At 48.8% G+C, this 26100-nt stretch overlaps 1 protein-coding gene across 1 annotated transcript in view; it reads left to right on the top strand.

The window, feature by feature from the left end:
* The window catches only part of LOC135811209 (tripartite motif-containing protein 2-like), a 166953-nt gene that overhangs the window by 44298 nt on the left and 96555 nt on the right, over positions 1-26100 (top strand). The window contains exon 6 of the mRNA XM_065324402.1: positions 15633-15788. Coding sequence (XP_065180474.1) covers positions 15633-15788 — 156 coding nt within the window. The remainder of the gene's footprint in view (positions 1-15632; positions 15789-26100) is intronic.

The following is a 26100-nucleotide window of genomic DNA, read 5'->3' as shown; positions in this document are numbered from 1 at the left end:
CATGAGACTATTATTCTGTCTCATTCCTTACCTGAAGCACCGCTTCTGTTGAGACAATACCCCATTTTTTATCACTGGTCAAACTGCGACAATTTCGATGACGCGGAGGAAGTAAGTGGCACCCATTGCTGAGGTGCTTAAAACGGGAAGGTGACTCAAAGTTCATGGAACAGCACCCCCATGCTGCAGTCTATTGAGTGGAAGGATCTATATGGCCCTTGTAGCAGCCTGCACTGCAAGGGGTAGCATCAGATTTTGCTGAAACGTCTTCAAGCTTCAAACTCCACAATGTCATCATCTAGTGTAAATCGGATGCACACTGCTAGCTCCCAGAATGTCACTGCTGATTGGTTTTCTCCTTTTCGTATGCTGGAATTTCGTTGTCATGCTCCAGGAGCCCAGCTAAACCCGGACAATGGTCATCTTCCTGTGTTCTTGTGAGCGAAGTCACCAAGTAAACTGCCTTTGCAATTGCTGCTGATATCAGATGCACCAGACTCTGCCTGTGAATCTTCTTTTGTTGGTTTTGATCCCTTTGCAATCTGCAACCTTACTCAGCTTCTGATCCTGTCATTTGCTACATTGCACTTTATTGCTCGCTGTGTCTGTCCTTGTGTGAAATCTATTTACTTGGATGATGTAAGAAATGCACATGTTGAACAGGGTCTAGAGGATCCCCTGGCCAAGACCTGGCTTATCAAGGCAGTGTTGATGGTTGTCCAACAATGACATGTGATTGAGGCAGTGAAGCATATATTGCCCATAACCTTGCTTATTCTAAGGAAGTTTGTTTATGCCCACCAGCCCGTCCCCAATTTGGCTGAGCTTGACTGCGTTCTTCTTGAGTTTGCTGCATTTTCGACATCCGTCTGTTGCCAAGATGCTTCGAATTGATCGAGGGCCTGCGGACAGACTGCATCAGATTTGAATCAGGCAGCATAATCATATTTTTTTGCAATTTTTTCTCTTTGCCTGTGAGCTGTAATCTTTGTAAAAACAAGAAAAGAGGGGAAGGTTGGCTTCCCCTCTTCATGTATTATTACATACCTTCGGGTTGGGTGGTCTGTTACTTTGCGTCTTCAAGTTGGAGTATGATCGGTACGTCGAATTGTCTTACTATTCTCATTACTCATCCTGTAATGTTCGGCATTCTTTGTTACCCCGCAACACAGCTTGTGCATATCTTTGCTGCACTTTAACTCCATTCATTTGGAACTTCGCACACCTGAGACGTCCAAGTTGGAAAGTTGTTGGTTGGTGCTTGGTACATGTGTTGGAGCTAGGTGTCTGGTCGTTGAATGTCTCAGTACCACTGTCAGATTGTGCCTTGTTGTCGCAGTTCTGCATAACTTTAATCTTTGACGCCCATTGCCGGAGACGATGATAGCGATACTACAACAGAAGCCGTACTAAGTTGTGCTGGGATTGCAGCATGCAACAGCTTGCAAGGCTGATGAATTGACCACTATCGTGCTCTCGCGATTAGATCCCTATCTCGAATTTGCACTAGTCTCTAAGAGCCAGTGAAAAAAGAAACCCGTCTCTTGTATAATGCCCTCCCCACCCTGCCGGCTTGGAAGCAAGCTCATGTGCAAGTTTGGTGATCCTTTGATACTGCTTTTGTCCATGTCAGAATCAAAATCACAGTTCTTGCTGCCCTTTTTTTTGATTGGTTGCAGTAAACTTTAGGCTCTGTTCCATTGCTTTCTTTGCTTTTAACATATTGCCCTATCTTGAATAGCGCCCCATCTGTGGTGGACATTAAAAAATAGTGCACTTATCGCTCGAGTACGCTACTACTCAAAGTGGTTTACACGCCACAACTATTTGACGTATTTTTTTCTGACCAATGAATTCCTACTTGTTGGTCTTTTTTTCGATATTTTGCTGCACACACATAACACCACCTACTTCGGCATGCACTGGTTATTGGTAAAAACCCAGGAGAATGAAGGAAACATCAAGACGAGACTAAGGTTGCGCTAGGTGGACCAATTTCAGAATTTTAATGACAAACATGTTGGTATTTTCTCCGACTTTTTTTACTAATTTTCGCTCCTGTTCTGTTGCTCTCTGTGTGGCTCTCTCGGCATGAAAGACAGACAGATGACATTATTGGAACCATAGGAAGGCATGATTCACATTATCGAAAGACGACAGTCATCGCAAGGCAAGGATGTCGTGCTGTAAAGCAATGGGAGTGACGATGTTTTGCATTTTGTCCAACAGGCACATTGCCATGCAACAAAAGAACTGGGCTAACTGCTCGTCGTTTACAGTGTTTGGTTCACAATGAGAAAGAGAAGGGCAAAAGTACTGAGGAGCAAGAATAGTATGACAGGGATAGTAGCTAGCTTTTCTGGAATCTGCGTGATCCCCGAAAACACCAGCCAAAGTGCGAACAGGACAGCAAGATGGCAAAACTCCATAACGCAAAGAAGTGACTCACTTCGCTCAGCACAGCAAAGCTAAAAAGTGAAAAATAGAAGTCGTCGCCCGCTACCGCGTATTCAACGTGGAAGATCTTGCTCTGTTCAGCAGCCTCCACTCCGATGTCTCCTTGGTCGCATACAAGTTGCAGTTGTGAAGTGATGGTACGACTACAATGCAGATAACATGCAAAATGTTTGGCTTTTCCTGTACGCGTCGTCGTTCCGGGGCACCCTCGAGAGCGGAGGCGATGTGTACCAGCGTCACCGCGGTGTCCCCCTTGATTTTTATTTATTCCCGTAGCTATGCAGAAGACGTTACTTCAGTAACGTCTGGCGCTAGCCAGGGTCCACACAGTTTTAATTTGGTGTTTGTTTGTTTGTTTGTTTGTTTGTTTATTTGTTTGTTTGTTTGTTTGTGTCACGCCTCGCGTTATCCCGTATCTGTCCCGTACTGTACCGTACCAGCAAAGACAGCTGGCCACAATATTTTTGTTTGTTTGTGCCATCGATATGCCTAGCGCTATCCCGTACCTGTCCCGTACCATCAAGAGTACGGTACCATCAAGAGAATGAGTATATATGCATCTCAAAGATTACAAATGTCATGTATTATTCCTAATAGAGATGAACTCACGAAACTCATGAAATACATGAAGCAGACCTTCATTAGTATGTTTCTTCTAACGGTGGGATACCCGTCAATCCCCGCGGAGGGCGCAAGATATATTCAACCGTTTCTTCATTGGCACGCACCACATGTGCAACAAAATACAAGTGTCTCCGGGAACCCCACGATACACAAGGGTGCAACTGGACGTTGTTCATGGGTGTGTAAACACAATAATGTTCACAAAAACTATGGTGCAGTGTATCTGGCTCATTTTGTGAATCATTTTGTGCATGGACGGAACAACCCTAACCTGTTTCCGCCAGGTTTGAGAAGCTAGCTAGCCTCCTTTGCGGGCTGCGATTTCGCTTCCTCTTTATTTTGCGCTACATATTATTATTTTTCTGGTATTATAAACGTAAGGGTCTTTCATAAAAAAAAGAAAAAACTACTGCATAAAAAAAAAAAAAAAAAAAAAAAAGAGAATGAGTATATATGCGAAGTGTATCGGGGGAATGCATTCAGTGCAGTAACATTTTCTGTGGGTTTGTGTGCGAGGCCGAGATCCCACTAGCAGGCTGGCTGGGCCGCCTGTCGACCAGCCCGGGAATCGCATGTAGGCCGATAGCATAATAATTATAACGTATATACAGTCATTTAGATCTATAGCAGGGAGTCATATTATGTAAACGACTCCCTGCTGTATGGGGAGATTTTCTGAAGAAAAAAACGAAGTAGGGAGACGAGTAAATGCAATCAGAATGGATGTTAGTTGCCGTCAGTATAATAATAATAATAAGAAGAAGAAGAAGAAGAAGAACGCCCGTGATCGGCAGAGTCAGCGCCGGTCCCAGGAAACGTCAGGACAGACATCCCGTCGACTCCAGAACGCTCGTGATCGGCAAAGTCAGCGCCGGTCCCATAGCTATGCAAAAGACGTTACTTGTACTTCAGTATCTCATTGAAACGTTTTTGCAATACAATGATGTAGCTAATCAAAGGAAAAAGCATTTCCATCAGTTCTAACAACATGCACGATGAGCTAGGCAACAAAGCATAGCGCAGGGCCCTGAGCTTCCAAGCTCTCTCGTTTATTTACTGTTTGCACTTCATGGCACATAATGAAAATAGCCAATAAAAAGGAAGTAAGGGTGAAACCAACCACGAACCAAAGCAAAAATGCAAAATAAAGAGAGACAAAAGGAAAAAAGAGAAAAATGAAGAAGGAAAAAGAAAGCAAGAGCAGTTCAACGAACTGTTATTTCTGGATGTGCTTGTGGAAAAACTAGTAGTGATTTTCTGACTCCCGTTTATCGAAAGCCGACGTTTACTGGTCAGTACATAGTATATGACTCTTATTGTTCGTCTCAATCTAAAGTAAACTTAGTGCGTAACCTTGTAGATCGTGCGAAGCGTATTTGTTCGTCCTGCAAGCTGCAGGAAGAGCTTGATTTTCTCCGTACAGTTTTTGTGAAGAACGGGTACCCTGAGTTGTTGTTGCAGAAGTTGTTGAAAGTCGAACTAACTACGAAGGCTCCTATGGTTGGTCCTGCTCGTTGTACCCGTATATTTATGTTTGCCATGGAAAGGGCAGGAGTCGGCTAAAGTTTGTAGTGCAGTCAAGTCTGTTGTTCGTCGAACATACTACGCAGTACACGTCGTGCCAGTCTTTACGACGATGCGTGCGTTTACGGTGCAGAAGAATGTCCTACCAGCCCATCACCGTAGTCATCTTATTTACAACTTTGAATGCTGACAATGCGCAAGTCCTTATGTTGGTAGGACTTTTCAGCACCTGAACGCACGCATCAAACAAAACACACCATATCACATTCTTCCACCTTTCGCACAACAATAAAGACCGAAACGAGGGCGACCTAGAAAGCAACCATTAACCACACAGCCGTTACCTACACAACCCGCGGATCCTAGCTCACAAACTGTGCTTGCTCCGCTGTCGCTGGTGGCGGTGGTGGAGGAGAATGGGCGTGGTGGCTCATCGGGTTGGTTTCCGTCGCCGCCTTTGCTTCTGCCGTCGGTGCTTCCTTCGCCAGTGCCCCCGGCGGCTTTGGCTGAGGCGGTGCCACTTGCGGTCCCGGTCCCACTGCCTCATCCTGATCCTCCGCCATCGGTTCTTGCGGCGGTTGAGCTTGCCAGTGGCAGACCGCGAGCAACACTGACAGCGGCATTAACACTACAAATGCCGACTCAAAAAGACCCACCTTGCATAGCAGCTCCCGCACCAACACAAACAGAGCAATCTACAGCAACCACAACTAATCCACCATCCAAGCCCACAATTGAACGACCAAGACGATCAACAGCCAACTACAACAGAAGCTACGCACTCAACGGACAAGGGCGAAAGGAGGGACGTGACAGCAGGGTGACGGCTGAGTTACGTTCAATGGACCTGGTCAGGCGGGATGGATGAGACAGAGAGAGAGAGTGCAGAGGAAGCTTAGGATGGAACGGACGGCGAAGGGAGCGGTGAGTCGGAGAGTAATGATGGGAGTGATGGTGAGAGTGCCGGTGAGAGTGTTATTGTTGTGGGTAGGTTTCGTGGTAGCAAGTCTTCAGTGTACAGTCATCTGCTAGCTAGTCCTGATTGTTGCAATTCGTATTCCGAGTCTTCGTTCACTGTATTGTGCCGTGGTCATCATGGTTATGGACTACAGTTAAAAGTGTTGGAAGCTATCTATCAGCGTCTGTATAATCCTAATTTGTGTGTACAGAAAGATAGTATAAATGACGGCTTTGAGCAGCAAAGCCAAGTTAGCCCACGCATGCACGTGTTTTGTCACGGTTCGTCACGCGGCACATGAATAAAAAATATTTTTTCCGAAAATGGTGGATGAAAAAATAAATCTTGCGTGGCCGCTTTGCCCTGCCTCGTGTCAGCAAAGCAACTTCCTTGTCAACAATTTCTGTCATCCAGTTAGCCAAAGTGACTCAAGGTTGTGTTTTCTCCGTTTTCTCCTTTGTCTCTCCGCCAAGCTGTACAAGAGTATTAGTTGTGCTAGTCTGCGTAGACAAGCGCTGACTCGTGTGAGCTGGAAGCGCTTGAAAATTCACAACTTCAAACAGCGATCGATCGCGCTTGGTTGAAATATTTATTTGTTGCGTGGGCAGATAGAGTAGCTCATGGTCGCAGTAGTGAATTTCCTGGAGTTCATGAGGCCAAGCAAGAACTACTCGAAGCAGAGGACCAGTTATTTAGGCCTCGACGTGGCGAGTGGCGTTGACGCCAACTCAGAAATGGCTGTGATTACCTGTCAAAAAATCTAGCCAAAGAAGTAGACAAGGAGCAGAGGCATTTACATGGACAACGTACGATGGTGGTTTGCAACATGCTACTACTGCTGGAGCGACGTTGAGTGCAGGGACGATCGTTGATCATCTACGTATCAGGTGTGGTTGTCAAACGCTTGTGGCCTTTGATGTGAATATGAAGATTTTATGCCCACTGTGCGTTCGTTATGCACCACATCTGCTGTGCACGTGGCATTACCCTCTCTTAGGGAGAAATCATCAACCCAGTCATTCTGGGTAAAACTATTCCTGATAGCTGTGCAGGCCAGCACAAGAACCAGTACGCTGCACTTAACAAGGTGCTTATGTTCGTGTGCTTCATGGTCAATGGAATGAGTTCAACTGAAAGCAACGGTTCCGCAGGTCTTCGACAACCTCAGCAAGGTGGTCGGCCCAGCAACAGTGGTGACGGTACTTGGCATAGAAGTCGACAGCGAGGACCAGGTGATGCGGCTACCTGACAAGAAGTTATTTGCCTTTCTAGCGGCTTTGAGTGAGTAGTCCACGCGCACTAGCTACACAACGCGGGAACTGCTGTCGCAGATCGGAACCTTGTCCTTGCCGCAAAGGTGGTTCCTCCTGGCAGGACCTTCATCCGTCAACTCCTGTATCTTAGCTGGACAACTCTCTCAGTCTCTTCAGTCAGTAGTCAACATCAACACAAAAGCTCACTTGGACATCGAATGGTCGCGCTCCTTTGCCGCAAACTGGAATGGCCAATCCTTCTTCTACGATGTCGAGTTTTCAAAGTCCCCTGACCTTGAGCTATTCACGGATGCCTCTGATGTTGGCTTCTGCGGTTTCTATCAAGGACAATCGTTTTTGGGGCAACGGGCCGCTGAGATGCAGCATGAACCTATTGTGATTACTCGCTTCCGAGAACTGGCTTCCACAGCCAACCAGTGCCTGGTGCCAACCAGTGCCTGGTGCCAACTCCTCTGCTGAACTCGCCGCTCTGATTGCTGCCAGCAATGATCTCATGAGCGACTCAGACCTTTAAGCCCGGTATTTGCGCACACATAATCTGATGTACCCAGTTTCGGCTATGGCCGAGTTCCGGTCCCTGACCGCTACTGCCGGCAGCTCACGGCCAGTGTTTGTGTTCGTCGACGGCGGCTACTTCTCCCGAGTTTTCTCGACTAGGATCCTCAACTGCAACCGGGTGAGCTCCCATTCTGTGCGCATTGGCGGGGCCACACTCATGGCTCACCGGAGTACAAGTGTCTGTGAAGCAGCCATATGCCGTGCAGGCTGCTGGCGAAGTGCAGCATCCGATCACTATGTCAGGCGTGCAGCTGGTATACCCTCTGTGCAATGGCTAGCAGCAAAGACTGGAACAGCCCACGCCCATGTGGTGTTGAGAACAGAAGTGAGGTACATTTGTAGTGTTGTACAGTGTTGTGCCTTCCGCTTGTTGTGCAGTCCTTGTGCCGGTGTGGCTCTGTGGGTATCACTTAGGGGTTTGCCATGGTTACTTGCAGGAAGTTATGCTAATGAGCGATGCCGTGAGAAATGCTTGGTCGTAAACACTGGTTTTTGGGAGGGTCAAATGCATTTGCCTCTCAGTGTTGTGCTGTACTGTCTCAGTGTTGTGACACCTGTATGTTGTTGTGTGGTTGACCCGCCGGTTTGAGGCATGGGTGGTCAACTGTGTATGTTGTATCGGTGTGTTCCCGTTTGAAGTTGCCGGGCCACCATGTGGTTGACCCGCCGATAATGGAGGCATGGGTGGTCAACTGTGTCTATTGTATCGGTGTGTTCCCGTTTGAAGTTGCCGGGCCACCATGTGGTTGACCCGCCGATAATGGAGGCATGGGTGGTCAACTGTGTCTATTGTATCGGTGTGTTCCCGTTTGAAGTTGCCGGGCCACCATGTGGTTGACCCGCCGATAATGGAGGCATGGGTGGTCAACTGTGTATGTTGTATCAGTGTGTTCCCGTTTGAAGTTGCCGGGCCACCATGTGGTTGACCCGCCGAAAATGGAGGCACGGGTGGTCAACCGTGTATGCGTATCATTGAAGTTGCAATACGTACATTGCTGTGACTCGCCCGATTGCTGTTGCCGGGCACCTACGCATTTATTTGCCTACTTGTGAAGAGATATCTCTTCTGGTTTATTGCATAATTCTTGGCTCAATGTTATCCACGGTGTCGCTCGATGCAAAGTCTCGTAAATATTTATCAGACAAAATTGAAAAAAAAACAAACTATGGCAAACCCCACTTCCTTGTATTCTATCTGCTTGGTGTACATGTGTCCACGTTTTGTACGTTTGGCACGCACATGCGTGCGTGTGTATGTGAGAGCGTGTCTGGATAAATGTGCATATTGATGTTTTGGTTGTTTTAAGTTTTATTGTGTGTATGCGTGCATGCATGTGGGTTAAATGACGGCTTTGAGCAGCAAAGCCAAGTTAGCCCACGCATGCACGTGTTTTGTCACGGTTCGTCACGCGGCACATGAATAAAAAATATTTTTTCCGAAAATGGTGGATGAAAAAATAAATCTTGCGTGGCCGCTTTGCCCTGCCTCGTGTCAGCAAAGCAACTTCCTTGTCAACAATTTCTGTCATCCAGTTAGCCAAAGTGACTCAAGGTTGTGTTTTCTCCCCTCCCTCCCTCCCTTTAGACATGACACGTCGGTATCTTGTGTCACATGACGAAGCCCCAAGGAGGGTCAAATGCATTTGCCTCTCAGTGTTGTGCTGTACTGTCTCAGTGTTGTGACACCTGTATGTTGTTGTGTGGTTGACCCGCCGGTTTGAGGCATGGGTGGTCAACTGTGTATGTTGTATCGGTGTGTTCCCGTTTGAAGTTGCCGGGCCACCATGTGGTTGACCCGCCGATAATGGAGGCATGGGTGGTCAACTGTGTCTATTGTATCGGTGTGTTCCCGTTTGAAGTTGCCGGGCCACCATGTGGTTGACCCGCCGATAATGGAGGCATGGGTGGTCAACTGTGTCTATTGTATCGGTGTGTTCCCGTTTGAAGTTGCCGGGCCACCATGTGGTTGACCCGCCGATAATGGAGGCATGGGTGGTCAACTGTGTATGTTGTATCAGTGTGTTCCCGTTTGAAGTTGCCGGGCCACCATGTGGTTGACCCGCCGAAAATGGAGGCACGGGTGGTCAACCGTGTATGCGTATCATTGAAGTTGCAATACGTACATTGCTGTGACTCGCCCGATTGCTGTTGCCGGGCACCTACGCATTTATTTGCCTACTTGTGAAGAGATATCTCTTCTGGTTTATTGCATAATTCTTGGCTCAATGTTATCCACGGTGTCGCTCGATGCAAAGTCTCGTAAATATTTATCAGACAAAATTGAAAAAAAAACAAACTATGGCAAACCCCACTTCCTTGTATTCTATCTGCTTGGTGTACATGTGTCCACGTTTTGTACGTTTGGCACGCACATGCGTGCGTGTGTATGTGAGAGCGTGTCTGGATAAATGTGCATATTGATGTTTTGGTTGTTTTAAGTTTTATTGTGTGTATGCGTGCATGCATGTGGGTTAATTGGGTTTAAATTGTTCAAGTAACGTGTCGTGTTTTGGTGCAGCCAAGCTTGGCTGTTAATTAATGTTCTAGGTGAAATGTACTGCTGTTATGTGTTATCACTTTGTCCTCCCTTCTTTCTTTCTCTTGTTTGTTCATTTTTCCATTTGAAAGTTTATTGTTAGCACACGCATTCGTTATTGCTCTCGCCTTGATTGTTAAAATTCACACTTGTAAATTTCACTACTGTTGTTCTTAGTGTTATTTCTCTAATTTAGATTTTCTATAATAGTTCAATTTTGTTTCAGTGTCCTTTAGTACAACGACGATTCCTGATGAGTGTTATACGAAAACTTGTTTAAATCCATATTCATTTCTTTTCATCGTTTTATTGCACATCGTCTCCACCGTTTTTACATTGCATGAATAAAGTAGACAAATGTCAGTTCAAAAAAAAAAAGGGTTTGCTCCCCACACCGGAGCTCGCGCTTTTCCGCCGACTTTACTTGACACTTGACTGACTCACGACTGCAATCCAGAGCACACGAGAAGTCCATCGAACCTTCGACTCGGCAAACCTGCAAGAAAGCACCACTCCCTGCTCAATACACAGTGTTTCGGGGAATTCACCCCTCATCAGTTGAGCTTGAGTAGGCTGAGGAAGATTGTGCCCGAAGAGCACCACTTATATAGTGCTCTCCAGGCACAAACATCACCAGGGATACAAACTTACAGAGACGCTTCGTTTCCAGCGCGACAAACACCTCGTACGGAGCGTCTCTGTAAGTTTGTATCCCTGGTGATGTTTGTGCCTGGAGAGCACTATATAAGTGGTGCTCTTCAGGCACAATCTTCCTCAGCCTACTCAAGCTCAACTGATGAGGGGTGAATTCCCCGAAACACTGTGTATTGAGCAGGGAGTGGTGCTTTCTTGCAGGTTTGCCGAGTCGAAGGTTCGATGGACTTCTCGTGTGCTCTGGATGGCAGTCGTGAGTCAGTCAAGTGTCAAGTAAAGTCGGCGGAAAAGCGCGAGCTCCGGTGTGGGGAGCAAACCCTTTCTTTCAAATTATCGCCGAAGTCGCAACCACTACTTCGAAATGTCAGTTCAGCTCATTTTATTGATTGCGGTTATCAAATTATTGTCTCCTCGCTGTTTGTTTGAAAAAAGAAAGAGCGTTACTTACATAGAGAGATGCTAGGGAAGGCACATGTGGAAATCATATACTTTGAAGTACTAGTAACAGCGAAGATGATCTGGGACGTGGAGAAGCTGCACTGTGACGTGTGAGAATGCATAGATCAACCTGCCACTTTGGTTCGTTCCAATGGCAACTTAGACTGAGACTCTATTCCCATCAATCGATCTTGCAGATTTTTGAATCCATGTCCATTGAGTGTGTTGAAGTGTATCCCTTCCAATGATACACTTTTGTCGAGCAGAGCTACTAACAGAAAAGTCACATGAAAAAGTCATGAATTTTATGTTTCCGGAGGACGTAATTTCACCACCAGCCCCCCCCCCCCCCCCCCCCTGACACGCCAACACATACACACATACACACACACACACATTTGTACTTGTACTTGTTGCTCACTGCCAAAACTGGTCACGTGGGTCTCCCCGGTAGAGGGGAGAGGGACTCAAAAGAAATCTTGGAAAGATGACTCAATTGGCTATTGAACCACACAACGGCCGACACGGCGACACCCCCTGAAATCCTCAAAACCTCGGGGAAATCACCCTGAAATCCCCAAAAGTATACAAAACTCTCGGTTAACAGGTATGTATACTTAAAATAGAAATTATATGAACCCCGGAACGAGCAAAGGTGGCAGGTACAACATTACACCTTCAAACAGCCGAGCCTGTTGGCAACATACCCAACACAATCAGGCATAAGTCTACCCACCAACCAAACTAGCTGGCACCACACACACACACACACACACACACACACACACACACACACACACACACACACACGCACGCACGCACGCCCGCACGCATGTGGGCACGCGAACACACACACATACACACACACACTACTACTGCTGCTGCTGCTGCTGCTGCTGCTGCTGCTGCTGCTGCTGCTGCTGCTGCTGCTGCGGCTGCTGCTGCTGCTGCTGCTGCTGCTGCTGCTACTTCTACTACTACTACTAGCAGCATGACTGCCAAGATGGGCAAGTGTCACCCCTATGAAAAGGGGACCAGAAAACGGGAGTCGGATCGCAAGCAGGACCGCGAATGTCTGGCTAGGTCCTGCTGCCGGCGGAAATTGCGTTTACAATGTGGGCAGCTGAGGGGCAGAGCTGCTCTCTCCGCAGCAGATGGTCTCGCACCACGATTGCAGTTGTGACACTTGAACCCGGCCGCAGAACGGAAGCATCCCTGACATGTTGGGCAGTGCCACTGGCAACAAGCTGAAAGTGGCACAGACAGACTGACTGTTGGTGTAGGAGAACTCGTGACAGGCTGGTATCGATGAACAGAGTACCCACCCTTGCTGCGGAACCACCTCTGGCAGTTCTGGCACTGCACTGATCCACACTGGAGCTGGATGGGAAGCCGTCTCTGAGTGGTGCACTTGTGCCGCGTTCTATCGAAGACCCGTGAGAAGTTCCGGTCACACACTGCGCAATGCACAGAATGGGGCATGGTTGACCTCGACTGAGGGGCAACCCGTACTTCCCTCCACTGTTGGCGGTCCTGAGCAAGGATGAACCACTGAGATGGCTGTTGCAGTGCAAACTTGAGGTCGGTCATCACCGTGTCTTTCCACCGTCGCCGGGGACCACAAAACGGCAGAGGCACAGGTAGCCACCCAACGTGGCCAATCCATTCCAGACGCCGATTGCTGAGGCGTGTAGACATCAGTACTGGGTCTCCCCAACGGTTCCGCCACACACACACACGCACACACACACACACACACACACACACACACACACACACACACACACACACACACACACACACACACACACACACACACACACACACACTACTACTACTACTACTACTAGCAGCATGACTGCCCAGAGGGGCAAGTGTCACCCCTATGGAAAGGGGACCAGAAAACGGGACACGGATCACAAGCAGGACCGCGAATGTCTGGCTAGGTCCTGCTGCCGGCGGAAATTGCGTTTACAACGTGGGCAGCTGAGGGGCAGAGCTGCTCTCTCAGCAGCAGATGGTCTCGCACCACGATTGCAGTTGTGACGCTTGAACCCGGCCGCAGAACGGAAGCATCGCTGACATGTTGGGCAGTGCTGCTGGCAACAAGCTGAAAGTGGCACAGACAGACTGACTGTTGGTGTAGGAGAACTCGTGACAGGCTGGCATCGATGAACAGAGTAGCCACCCTTGCTGCGGAACCACCTCTGGCAGTTCTGGCATTGCACTGATCCACGCTGGAGCTGCATGGGAAGCCGTCTCTGAGTGGTGCACTTGTGCCGCGTCCTATCCGAGACCCGTGAGAAGTTCCGGTCACACACTGCGCAATGCACAGACTTGGGCATGGTGGAGCTCGACTGAGGGGCAACCCGTACTTCCCTCCACTGTTGGCGGTCCTGAGCAAGGATGAACCACTGAGATGGCTGTTGCAGTGCAACCTTGAGGTCGGTCATCACCGTGTCTTTCCACCGTCGCCGGGGACCACAAAACGGCCGAGGCACAGGCAGCCACCCAAAGAGGAGTTGGAGGGGGGTGCGATCCTCATCCATACACGCAACGTGCCCAGTCCATTCCAGACGCCGATTGCGGAGGCGTGTAGACATCAGTACTGGGTCTCCCCAACGGTTCCGCAGGTCTGTGGATGACAGCCGCTCGGACCACTGACGAGGCTTGGTGATGCTGAGGACAGTCCGGATGCATTGATGGTGGAATTTATCCAAACTTCTGATATCCCGTTGGAGTGGGGTCCAACACTCTCCGCCATACAGTAATATTGAGGAAACGCAGGCCATGTACAGGTGGCGTTTACTAGAGAGGGACAGAGATCTGTCAGTGAATACCTTCTGGAGGGCTCCGAAGGCCTTTGAGGCTTCGGCAATACGGCGCTTGATGTCGGATGAAGAACGACTGTCAGGGGTCACTATGGATCCTAGGTAGGTGAACTTCGGCACGGCTTCGATAGTGCCAAGGGGGAGAACGATGTCAGCCGAGTCTTCAGCAGAGACCCCATGGCCCGCCGTCATGATCTTCGTCTTGGCGATGCTCACAGTTAGTCCAAATTCTCGGGCAACACTACAGAAGAGCTCCACACCAAACTCAGCATCACTACGGCATTCAGACACGAGAACGGCATCATCAGCATACTCCAGGTCACTAACAGACAGTGACTCGCCAGCCCTGCGCGATGATGAGCGGGGGTAGAGTTGGCCATCGATGGAAAACTGGATGCTGACAGAGTGACTACGACCTGCATCCTTTAGCCGGGCACGCCATGTCTGAACAACCGCCCCGAAGTACAGGTTAAAGAGAACGGGTGCCATGACACATCCTTGTCGGAGACCATTAACCACAGGGAACTCATCAGAGGTGGAGTTGCCAACTCGGACCGAGGCAGAGGTAGAGGTGTGGAAAGCCTTAATCAGGGCCACTAGCTGTTGCGGGACCCCAAGTCGGCCCAAGGCCACCCAGAGAGCAGCGCGTGGTACAGAATCGTACGCCTTTTTCAAATCCACAAACACACAGAAGAGCTGCTGACGATGTTCGTATGCTTTCTCGATTAGCTGGCGGAGCGAGAAGATGGCATCAACACAGCCCCTGCCTGGCCGAAAGCCGCTCTGGGACTCTGGGAGTTCCGACTCAGCCAACAACTGCAGGCGATCTTGAATGATGCGGCCACACACCTTGCCAACAACATCAAGAAGGGCAATACCCCGCCAATTATCACATTTGGACAGGTCGCCCTTCTTGGGAACAGGAACCAACTCGGCATCGCGCCATTCCTGCGGAACAGTGGCCGTCGTCCAAGCAAGTTGGACGAGATCCAGCAATGCGTCCAGGGAATCATGGCCACCTGCTTTCACAAGCTCGGGGACTATACGCGAGGAACCTCCAGCTTTGCCATTTGCAAGGTGTCTGATGGCGACGACAAGGTCTTCCATTGTTGGTGTGACTGCCAGATACTCGTCAGGCTCACGTTGAGGGATGTTAGCAACGGTGGAGGCATTGAAGGTACTGGGGACATTGAGCAAGTTCGAGAAGTGAGTGGACCAGCAGTCTTCCTGCTCCTCCAAAGACGTGCAAACTATGCCCTCAGCATTACGGACCGGATGGATGGTGACGGATCGGAGTCCTGAATAGCACCGTTGAATGTCTCGGATGGCGGACCAAACGTGCTTACCACACACACACACACACACACACACACACACACACACACACACAACGGTTCTGTCCTTTGTTGCCTCATCAATACAGCACTGGGGGAATGGAGCTCAGCCTGATAGCAATGACAAGTGTAAAGCTGAAGAATTGACCAATACTACTCAGCCTGGTTTACAGCGCACACCTTTTTGAAGTGTTTTGTTTTCCCGGGCAGTGAATTCCTACACCGTTTCTTGATATGTGTTCCTTGTTAAGACAATACGTAATCAAACACCGTGCACATAGCATGGTATGTTACGAAGACCACATGGATAACTTATTTTATTATTTTTTCTCCCATTATGTGAACAGATTGCATGATGAATACTGATTGGCCAACATGCTAGTATGATTTTCACCCGGTCAGGATTGTTAACTTATCAATATGATCTCTACTGTGTATCTACAGGTTGCAACACAAAATCACTATAGGTCTATTCGTGATACCTCTACATCATTTGGTAGCTACGGTAATGACAGGGTGCAGTTCGAACATCCACGTGGTATCACAATGAGCAACGATGGAAAGGTCTTTATTGCTGATTCTGGCAATCATCGGGTGAAGGTTAGTTTATAGAAACCAGCACCCACATCTATCTCAATACACAATTTTCATCATCTTCTTGATGTATAGCAAGACATGTAAACTGCATCTGCAATATTGCTCTACAGTAAGTCATTGGTCTGGTAGATAGTGTTATCAACCCACATTTCCTTATGATAGTTACTCCTCTCCTAAAAGCCATCATACCATAGGAAGGTGTGAAACGATCTCTTGGATCCCCATATTCTATTTGCATATCGGAGCTTTGGGATTCGATATAACAGTGTATACCAACCCGAAATCGGGTTTTCCTTTGCTGGAAAAAAATTCGTAAAAGAAAACTGCCCCACATGTGATCAATCAGCTCAAACGCGGAAACTCTAGCTTCTTATTCATCTTTTTTTTCTTTGCTCGAGGAAATGCTTCGTTGAAAATTTCTGTTGTCTTGAGTTTTCGGTATGGAATGGGCACCTCAGGATGTTTATTCGCTAGTCCAGCGGGCTCTGGACCAAGCCTTGTGCCCACTCTAGAGGCGTTTGGCTTCTTTAGAATGCCACAATAGTCGATGCGGGTGTAAAATTTGGAGTCCAACTCCAGGCAAGAGCATGATTCACGGATCGTGGATGGTACATGTACCCAGAAACTGATCCACTCCTGATCCCAGTTCCTTCACAATCGGCTGAGTCCTCTTTGGCGAGGTCTACTCTGCCCGCTCAGGCTTCTAGAGCCGGTCTTGAGCATACACGTGGCGGGTTCGTTGATGGCGACCTGGTAAATAATCCCACCCTGAAGCCACTTGCTGCTCGGTCCACCTCGAGAGAGCCACCTAGGCTACAACCTCTTCCCTCAAACCTGTGTGATCCTGAAGATCCAGCAGGTCTGGCACAATCAAGCCACCTGCCGCTTGTACGCGCCTATCTGGTGTGGCAACTGATGATTTGGACTCTCAGTCTGGTAGCACACATAGTCTGGGTCCAAATACTGACTGGCCAGTGGATGACGGGGATGAGAAGGAGAAAGGGTTTACCCGATATGTTTCGTATGAAACTGCCAAGCTTCCCAAGTCATGTCTTCCCTCAGAACTCCGACGCAAATCCGGGCAGGCATTTTCCCGCCGCTACCCTCGCCCGGACACTCCCGCTGCATTAGTCCTGGCTTTGGATGCGCAAGTCGCCCGCATGGTATATTCTGCTGACAGGAAGCCACCTCGTTCAGAGGCTCGACCGGATAGACCTCAGTACCTGACGCAGCCGAAGTTGTTGAATGTGGTGGATCCCGTTGTGCTTCATTCTTGAGGGACAAGCAAAACCCTGACTTCGGTGAGCAAGGTCAGCAGATCCAGGGCCGGAGGAAGGAGTGTGGGAGTGGTCCAGCCAACCTTTGAGGGGTCCGGGTGATGTCCCCGGAAGAAATATTGAAAATTTACGTGAAATAAGGCGAATTTGGGCATCTCGTGAGGCTCCAGAAAATGCAGAGAATTATAGTAAAAGAACACAAAAACTACTTTTTTTCCATAATATTAAAGCCATACAGTGCCGGGGATGGTAGCATCCAAGAGATTGAAAACTGTCTGTGAGGAATAGGTAAAAAAGCGATCTATAAAGATTTTAAACAATCGACGAGGAGACAATACTTGAATTGTTTGCAGGCAACCTGCCTACCCTCAAGAGAGCACTGCATTTCACACAAATCCATTGGTATCGTTACAACGTTTCGGTCTTTATGACCATCATCAGGAATGAAGTGGACATGGAAAGAACAGCAGTATAAAAGAAGGAGGCAAGCAAGCAAAGCGCGGTACATAGTGACAGCGCGCGTAGAGAAGTGCAAAGCACGTCATGGCGGGTGTGCATTACTACATATACATGACAACACAAGCACAAACGGCGAGGAAAGTATATACTGCACTACAGCAGTGATAACAGCCCAGTTCCAGTCTCACACCACCAGTGAGGTGTCTAGAGCCCCGCGCCACTCGCAGTAAGGTGGTGTTATAGCAGATCCCAGCCACTGTTGTTGTTAATTTCCGGGGATCGCTCCCTGATATTGATGGCCTCCCGAATCCTCCTCCTGGGGCGGTCACGCTCAGAACCGAGAACCCGGATACCTGAGAAACCGTTGCTCCCAATGGCAATGGGTCAGATGCATGCTTGCCAACGAAATGCTCACCCAGCGCGGTGCCGCTCACTGTGTTGCGTGCGTCGTCGTTGTGTTCTTTTGTCCTGGTAGCGAGGCTGCGGTACGTCTCTCCGACATATTTATCACCACATTTGCACTCGAGGTGGTATACAACATTTCGCTCCGTGCATGCCCCGAGGAGACAATAGTCGTAAAATGGCAATAAATAAGATAAATTGTGCACTCATAACAACAGCAAAAATGAAGAAAGTCAAGTTCCATAACGTTTTCTTGTGACTGCCATCAGTGGAACGCCGTCACATAAAAATGTAATAACTAAAACACACACTTTTATACATGTACCTAATATGGTTTCAGGTAGAAATACAGCAGCCATCCAGAAGAGAGTACAGCGAGCAAAAGCGTACCAATCCCTTTCAATTGAAAGGACCTTCATCAAGGATGACATTGCGCGATCCACAGATACACTTGACAAGACACGAACTTCATTTAAACACCTCTACCGCGAGGCCCGAGGGTTCCTGTCGCAACATGACTTTCTTCGGTTTTCCATACTTATATCAGAGAATGATGATAGGCTGCACACCCGACTAGTTACCAAGTATGATCAGAACATCAAGTGGCTTCGAAAGAAGCGCTTTGGTGCCATAACAATTGATACCAACACCATAATTAACCTGGCGAACATTCCACTTACCACTGTCCAACAAGAGCCACTATCTACAGGCATAGATTTCGGCATACCACCAACATCGAACATGAAGGAGCAAGTACTTTGCGATTTTGAATTATTTTATCGCAAACTGCGTGATTTTGCACCAGTTTCTGAATCAAAGAAAATGGTGTGCGCAGCCACACTCCGTGCTGCGGCGGAAGAACATGCCGAGCAGGCCGCAGAACGACGGACATTTTCTCTCTCCCGTGAACACATGAAAGCTCGTGCAGAGCTAAAAAAGAACAATAGTATCATCATCACCCGACCGGATAAAGGTCGTGCAACCGTTATTTTGACACGAGTTGACTACAATACTAAAATGGCTACAATACTAGAGGACGGGTCGAAATTTGTGAAACTCGGTTAGGGAGAAAGAACTGGTGACATATCTTAAGAACCTCCGACATGCGAAAGACATATCAGAATCGGAGTTTTTTCGAATGAAGCCAATCGGTTCGGTGCGCCCTAGGATGTACGGCTTGCCGAAGATACACAAACCATCCTGCCGGCTCCGACCCATACTCTCCATGATAGGCTCGCCCCAGTACGCCATATCAAAGTGGCTGTGCGGCATGATACAGCCGGTAGTAGACTACTATTGTAAGCATAATGTCACGCACACTTTCCAGTTTGTGGAAATCCTTCGTGAAAATCCGATTCCAAACACAGCCCATATGTGTTCTTTCGACGTTGTAAGCCTGTTTACAAACGTTCCACTAGACGAGACGATCGATATCTGTGTGCAGACACTCTACCATAATGATGATGACGTCGATGTCCCTTGGTTACCTGAGTCAGCGTTTCGACGTTTGATGTTAATGGTTACGAGTGGTGTCGAGTTTTCGTTCGGTGACGTGATGCACAAGCAAACGGACGGGGTGGCAATGGGGTCGTCGCTGGGTCCGGCACTAGCCAACGTCTTCGTTGGATATTGCGAGTCGAGAATGGATAAAGTAAAGTGGCCTCAGTTGTACGTTCGATTTGTGGACGACTCATTTACCTATTTCGAATCAAGACGTGACAGTGAAGCCTTTCTAACTGAATTGAATGATGTCCATCCTGCGCTGCGCTTCACATGTGAACACGAAGAATCCAGAAAATTGTCGTTTTTGGATGTCTTAGTCGAAAGGACGTGTGATGGTGTTGTCACATCGGTTTATCGTAAGCCTACGTTTACAGGACAATGTATAATGTATGACTCATATTGCTCGGCCCAGTACAAGATCAATTTAGTCCGGAACTTGGTGGATAGGGCAAGACGCATTTGCTCTGACAGTAAATTACAACCTGAACTCGATTTCCTGCGCTCAGTTTTCCTGAAAAATGGATATCCATCATCACTCTTAGCAAAACTGCTCACGAGCAAAGAGCCGCGGAAGGAACACAAAATCGGGCCAACACCGTGTCGGGTGTTCTTATGCTTGCCTTGGAAAGGCTCTGAATCAACAAAAGTCAGTCGTGCAGTGAAATCGATCGTGCAAAAGACATACTATGCAGTGAATGTAGTTACTGTCTTTACAACGGTGCGTTCGTTCACATTGTTGAAGGACGTCCTGCCAACCCACCATTTGAGCCATCTCATTTATCAATTTGAATGCCGACAATGTGGTAGTCGGTATGTTGGCAGGACGCTTCAACACTTGTCCGAACGCATCAAGCAGCACGTCCCATTATCATTGTTGTCCCAGGCTGCCAGGTTAAGCAGGCCGAAGCGTGGGAGACCACGAAAACATCAGCTGCCTATTTCTACACCTAGCACGGTCACAATTCGGAAACAGAAACACCGACTACTTCCATGGAGAACGAGCAGACTAATCTGGTTCCCCCCTCGGAAACCGGACCACGGCAAGGGAGGCCGCCGGACGGTCGCTCCTCGACAAACCATGTTGCTACAACGGTAAGAGCGGAAGGGGAACAACTTGAAAACAGAGCAGAACCGAGGAGAAGCAAGATACTAGCAGAGGCACGACTGAGACAAGTGGAGAACACAAGGCAAGGAGACGCAGGAGGAAGCACAGGCACGGCACAGAACGAATCAAGGAGAGGGAAGCGGTGTCGCGAGGAGATGGAGACTGATGACGACGAATACGAGTGCGATGGGATGGACGGCGGCATTGGAATGGAGGTGGAGGATGAGAGTAGTGATGAGGAGGAGTTTGATGTTGACAAGAGGAAGTCTGCAGTGTACAAGCATTTGGTGTCCAGTCCAGAATGTCGTAAGGTGTTTGACGATTCCTGGTTTAGTGTTATTCGTTGCGCACGTTTCTTCAAGCAATTGCAGGTGTTGGAAGCTGTGTATATTCGTACTCGTGACCCTGTGCTATGTAAACAGAAAGAAAACGTTGTATCACTCACACTCTTCAAGTAATACACACGCACCATTACATTCATTCACACAGTATCACATTCATCTGCCACTACCTTTCTCACATACACTATATTCACACATTGCAAAGGTGCAAACTTCGCTTTTTGTACTTGTTAGCTGCTGTATTTCTACCTGCTGTATTTCTACCTGAAACCATATTACCTACATGTATATAAGTGTGTGTTTTAGTTATTACATTTTTATGTGACGGCACTGATGACAGTCACAAGAAAACGTTATGGAACTTGACTTTCTTCATTTTTGCTGTTGTTATGTGTGCACTATTTATCTTATTTATTGCCATTTTATAAAGATTTTAGTAACTATGATCTCGTGTCGATTTCTCCGTGTATGCGACACGATCGACTCCCTCGATCGAAAGAGGAGTCTCTTTCGATCAGGACTCTTCTGTCTTGTGCGATGTTTTTGCTCGCTTCCAATGTTGCCTAGTGCATGCATTTCGATAGGAGTGACTGGTGGTACTTCTTTGGTGGAAGGTGAGCTCATGAGGTCGTGCTGCAGTCTGCTTGTCACGTAGTCCTGAGCTACTTCGAAGCACATCACACGTCGGCAGTACAGTCGAGTCATGTACCTCTGGATTTTTACACCGGTTTTGCACGAATCACATGGACGATCCAGCTGGGAAAGTGGTGCGGCCATGGCCGGACCAGCCTGACCGGTTCCGCCGGCCCTGAGATCCAGGAGGCCGCTACGGCGGCACTGCGTCTCCCGGTAGGTGCTTAACAGGCACTCACCATAAAACGACGTTCCATCTGTTTATATAAGATCCACCGCAAGCTTTCTATCCTAGCCCCAGCAGATCTTGCTAACCCTGATTAGTCAATATTTGGCTCTGCCCAGAACGAGCAGATAACTAAGTGAGCGGAACCGGACAAGGCCTGGGCCGATTTACGTCATACGCTGCCTGCAAGTCATGGCCATGTGGCTGGAAAAGACAGACGGCTGCCAAGCTTCGAACAAGACCAGAGGAATAGCAAAACCAAATGCCGCAAGCCTTCGGAGGCTTCCCCTGTGCCGTTTTTTGAGGGCGAGGAGCCCGCAGGAATGGGTGGACCTCCGCAAGTCATGTCCCTCACCGTCCACATTACTCCAAGAAGCCGCACTGTCAACCCCGGTCACACCAACAGCCCGACAACAAGCAAGGCCCTCTGAAGCCAAACAGCGACTAATACGTTTCCTTCTAGAGGTGTGCTTGCAGGCACTACCACCAGAACTGCAGTGTGGATGCACCCAGTTACCCAAGTGGGGTTTGGACTGGAGGTTGGCCGCCTCGGAGGTCCAGGGATGTCCGAGCGGCCTAATTGGTGGTCAGACCAGATGCTGGCGTCAGCTGACCGAAGACTCAGAAGTCACGCAATATGTGCGAAGGTTTTGCCTGCAGCTCAGTCAGGAACCAGTCCAGTGGTGGAAGCCACTCCCCAGGAAGATGTCCTAAGATTTGACAGCAGTGGTGACAGAGGAAGTGGAGGCACTGCAAGAGAACAATGCCCGGGAAAAGGTGCCCCTGGCACACCTGGGGTTTTCAGCCCACTGTGTGTACCGAAAAAGAACGGTAAGATGCGCCCATTGGCCGACCTGCGGGAATTAAACCGGTTTGTGCAATATCACCATTTTATAATGAAAGGTATTGCCACCATGCGGGAGGCACTGATAAAGAACGATTTTATGGTGAAAGTGGACCTAATCAACGCATACATGTCAATGCCAGTGCATCCAACCCTCCGTCGCTTCACTTAGGTGCTGTGGCAGAGTCGGTAGTACCGATTTGCGCCTGTCCTGTTTGGCCTGGTATCTGCTCCACGGCAGTTCACCAAGCTCCTTTAACCGGTGATCACCTGTTTTCAACTACAGGGTGTACGTCTGGTCGTGTACCTGGACGATATACTCATCATGGCTAGATCATTTCAAGAGGCGTTGCAGCATGCGGCCAATCTCATTTATCTGTTGCTGGCCCTGGGTTTCCAGGTAAACTTCAGCAAGTCAGAACCTCAGCTCTTACAGGTGTTGGAATTTCAGGGATTCCAGATCAGTTCAATAGCCATGACATTAGAACTACCTACGGACAAGGTCCATTGGACGTTGACAACTTGCCGGAGCTTAATTGCCCAGAGGCAGGGTACGGCTCAACGCCTTGCCAGCATCCTGGAGCTGATTTCCTCAGCAGAGCTCTCGATTCTTCCGGCTTTCCGAAGCAGCATTGGAGGATTTGTCTTGGTGGCTTCAGCACCTGGAGGGGTTCAACGGGCTCTCTATTCCTCTGCCAGTTCCAGACCTAGTCATGCAGACGGATGCAGCATCAACAGTCGGCTGGGGAGCAGTCTGTGGTCATCGCCATGCATCAGGACTTTGGACACTGGCGGAGAAGCACATTCATATCAACTGCTTGGAAATATGTGCAGCCTTCTTTGGTCTACAATCACTAGCAAAGGATCTTAGAACCCTCAACACAGAGGCAACTGCTCTGGCCGGTTGGCTGAAGTCTCGAGGCCTCATCTTGAACGCCGCCAAGAGCCAAGTTTTGACTATATCTCCCCAGCAGCTTGTACAGGAACTAACAATCAAAAGCGGTGATTGTCTCCTCCCTTCAGCGTCTTCTGCGCGCTACCTCGGCGTTCACCTTGACAATCGCCTAGATTGGGACACCCATGTTGGTGTGATATTGTATGTATTTCAGAGGACAGGTATCAATTGTATCACATTATTCATACAATTGGCACGCTCATTTAGCTAGCGCTAATATGTAGTCTGTAGCGCTAATACGTGTATGTAGTATGTACATAAGGCACTTTCCTTATGTGCGTTGATTCATTCTATCCAAGGTGGTGGAACATGACATGGCGCAGTGACCCGAACCAACGTGCTATCGCAGCAATGGACGCGGAAGGTGGAGAAGCAACCAAGATGGACGGCGACTTGGCCCACAGCGAAGGTGAACCAGTTTCAAGGCAGGACCACACCCTCGTCCGATTGGCGCAACTGATCGCTGATCAAGCACAGCAGGCTTCTGCCCGGGATGACCGAGTGGTGGGGCTGCTAGACGCTGGGCTGAGCCAGGGTGCAAGAGAGCCCCAGAGGGCAAGTCAGCCCACAAAGCAGACCTCCATCAATGTTGAACACCCAATTTTGGACGCCACCTTGGCAGATTTCACGACGTGGAAAGAATTGTGGGAGGATTTTGTACGCTGCCAGCACCTCACGTCCCAGGACCGAGAAACCAGAGTGGCAGCACTGAGACAGTCCTTAGACGAGGAACTCCGGCGGTATATCCGCCAAGACATAATCTGTATTTCCGAGGAGGAAAATGATGACGCTATCATCGGGGCCATCGAGTCGTTTGTAAGACGTCGTCGTAACCCTTTACTGGACAGGTTGGAGTTCTACAATTTGAAACAAGACGATAATGAGTTGTTCGACTCCTTCCTGACGGTGTTGAAGGAGCTTTACAAGGCTTGTGACTTCACAGTTGGAGAGTTCTGCACTACTTGCAGCTGAGGAAGCTGCCAAAGCCACCCAGAAAGATATGCCACAAGCGCAAGTTGGCCGTGCACAGGCATTGCGCAAAACTCGGTACCAGCGGAGCAAGCAGTCACAGTCGAGCAGCAATGCGTCTTCTACTCGCAGTCGCAGCCACCGAGTGGCAAACCGCCCGTTTGAAAGCAGGAGGGAGACAACCAGCCTAGAGCCAAGTGTCCTAAGTGTGGATATGACTCCCACCCGCTCTCCCGATGTCCCGCCCGAGAGAAGACCTGCAATTCTTGTGGTGAGAAGGGACATTTCCAGAGAAGTTGCCCAGAGGATGCACCCCAGCTTGGTCACTTGCGGCTGCAAGTCGCAAACTTCAGCGGCAACAATGATCGCATCGAGATACCAACGTGCCTGGACAACCATGACCCAAGGTCAGCAGCGAAGCTCGGATGGCTTCCCGATACAGGCAGTGACGTCGATGCAATAAACCTGGATGGACTTCGGAAACTAGGAGGCAAGGAATGTGACCTTGTCCCGGACCCCAGTGTTGTTCTGAATGTCAATGGAGGTCGCCTCACGAACATAGGCATGGTCACGGCTTTGCTGTCGGTCGGTGATCGCCAGATCGCAACACAGATCCACGTGTATGAGGGGTTGCAATGCCCGCTGCTATCGAGGCAGAGTCTGAAGACACTCGGAATACTTCCGGCAGACTTGCGAAGAAGTGCGCTAACTCTGTTGCGTCCTGCTTCCGGCCAAATGCCCAAGTCCGATCAGCGGAGTGAAGTCGAACTGATCCGAGAGAATATTCTTAGCGAATACGCTGATGTGTTTAGCGACGACGCAGGGCCAACCATGAAAGGTCCGCCGATGGTTATCAAGCTCAATGACGGCGCCACACCATGCATAGTTAACGGAGCTCGAGCGATTCCATTTGCTTACCGTGATCAGGTCAAGGAACATCTTGATCAGATGGTGAAGGAAAGAGTCATTGAACCAGTGAGTGACCCTTGTGATTGGTGCCATCCAATCGTGCTGGCTGACAAAAAGAACACTGCTGAAAAGCGCCTCACAATTGACTTGACTAAGCTCAATTCACAGTTTCAACGACCAACGCACCCCATGCGCACCCCGCGAGACGCCATTGCGAATCTTGAGAATGCCCGCTTCTTTACCACACTTGATGCCCGTCATGGGTACTGGCAAGTACCATTGGCACCTGAATCATGTCATTTACTTCCTCCGCGTCATCGAAATTGTCGCAGTTTGACTAGTGACTTGTTACTGACAACTCCATAAGCTAAGCCATTCAAAACTTATTACACAGTATGATAGTCTGAAGACTAGAGTAACGTTCCAGGACAGTTGGACTGAGAGTTTTCATGCAGAGATGAAGTCCTCGTCGTCGCTGATGTCAATAGACGCAAAAATATCGTTCCGAAATATTTCAAGGAAGGTTGAAAGTTGGTCGCGCCTCATCTCAAACGCTTTGACTTTCTCCACAGGACAAGAGCTGCTATGCTTGTCGTCTGCTAACTCTGGATGATCTGGATGAACAAAGAAGCCTAGTAAGAATACACGATCGTTGCGAGGTCGGTTGATTACCGTTGGCGGAATCACCTCGA

The sequence above is a fragment of the Sycon ciliatum genome, chromosome 3 (assembly GCF_964019385.1).
Source record: "Sycon ciliatum chromosome 3, ocSycCili1.1, whole genome shotgun sequence".
NCBI lineage: Eukaryota > Metazoa > Porifera > Calcarea > Leucosolenida > Sycettidae > Sycon > Sycon ciliatum.
Note: the sequence above shows the minus strand (reverse complement) of the source record. Positions and strands in the feature narration are given on the sequence as shown.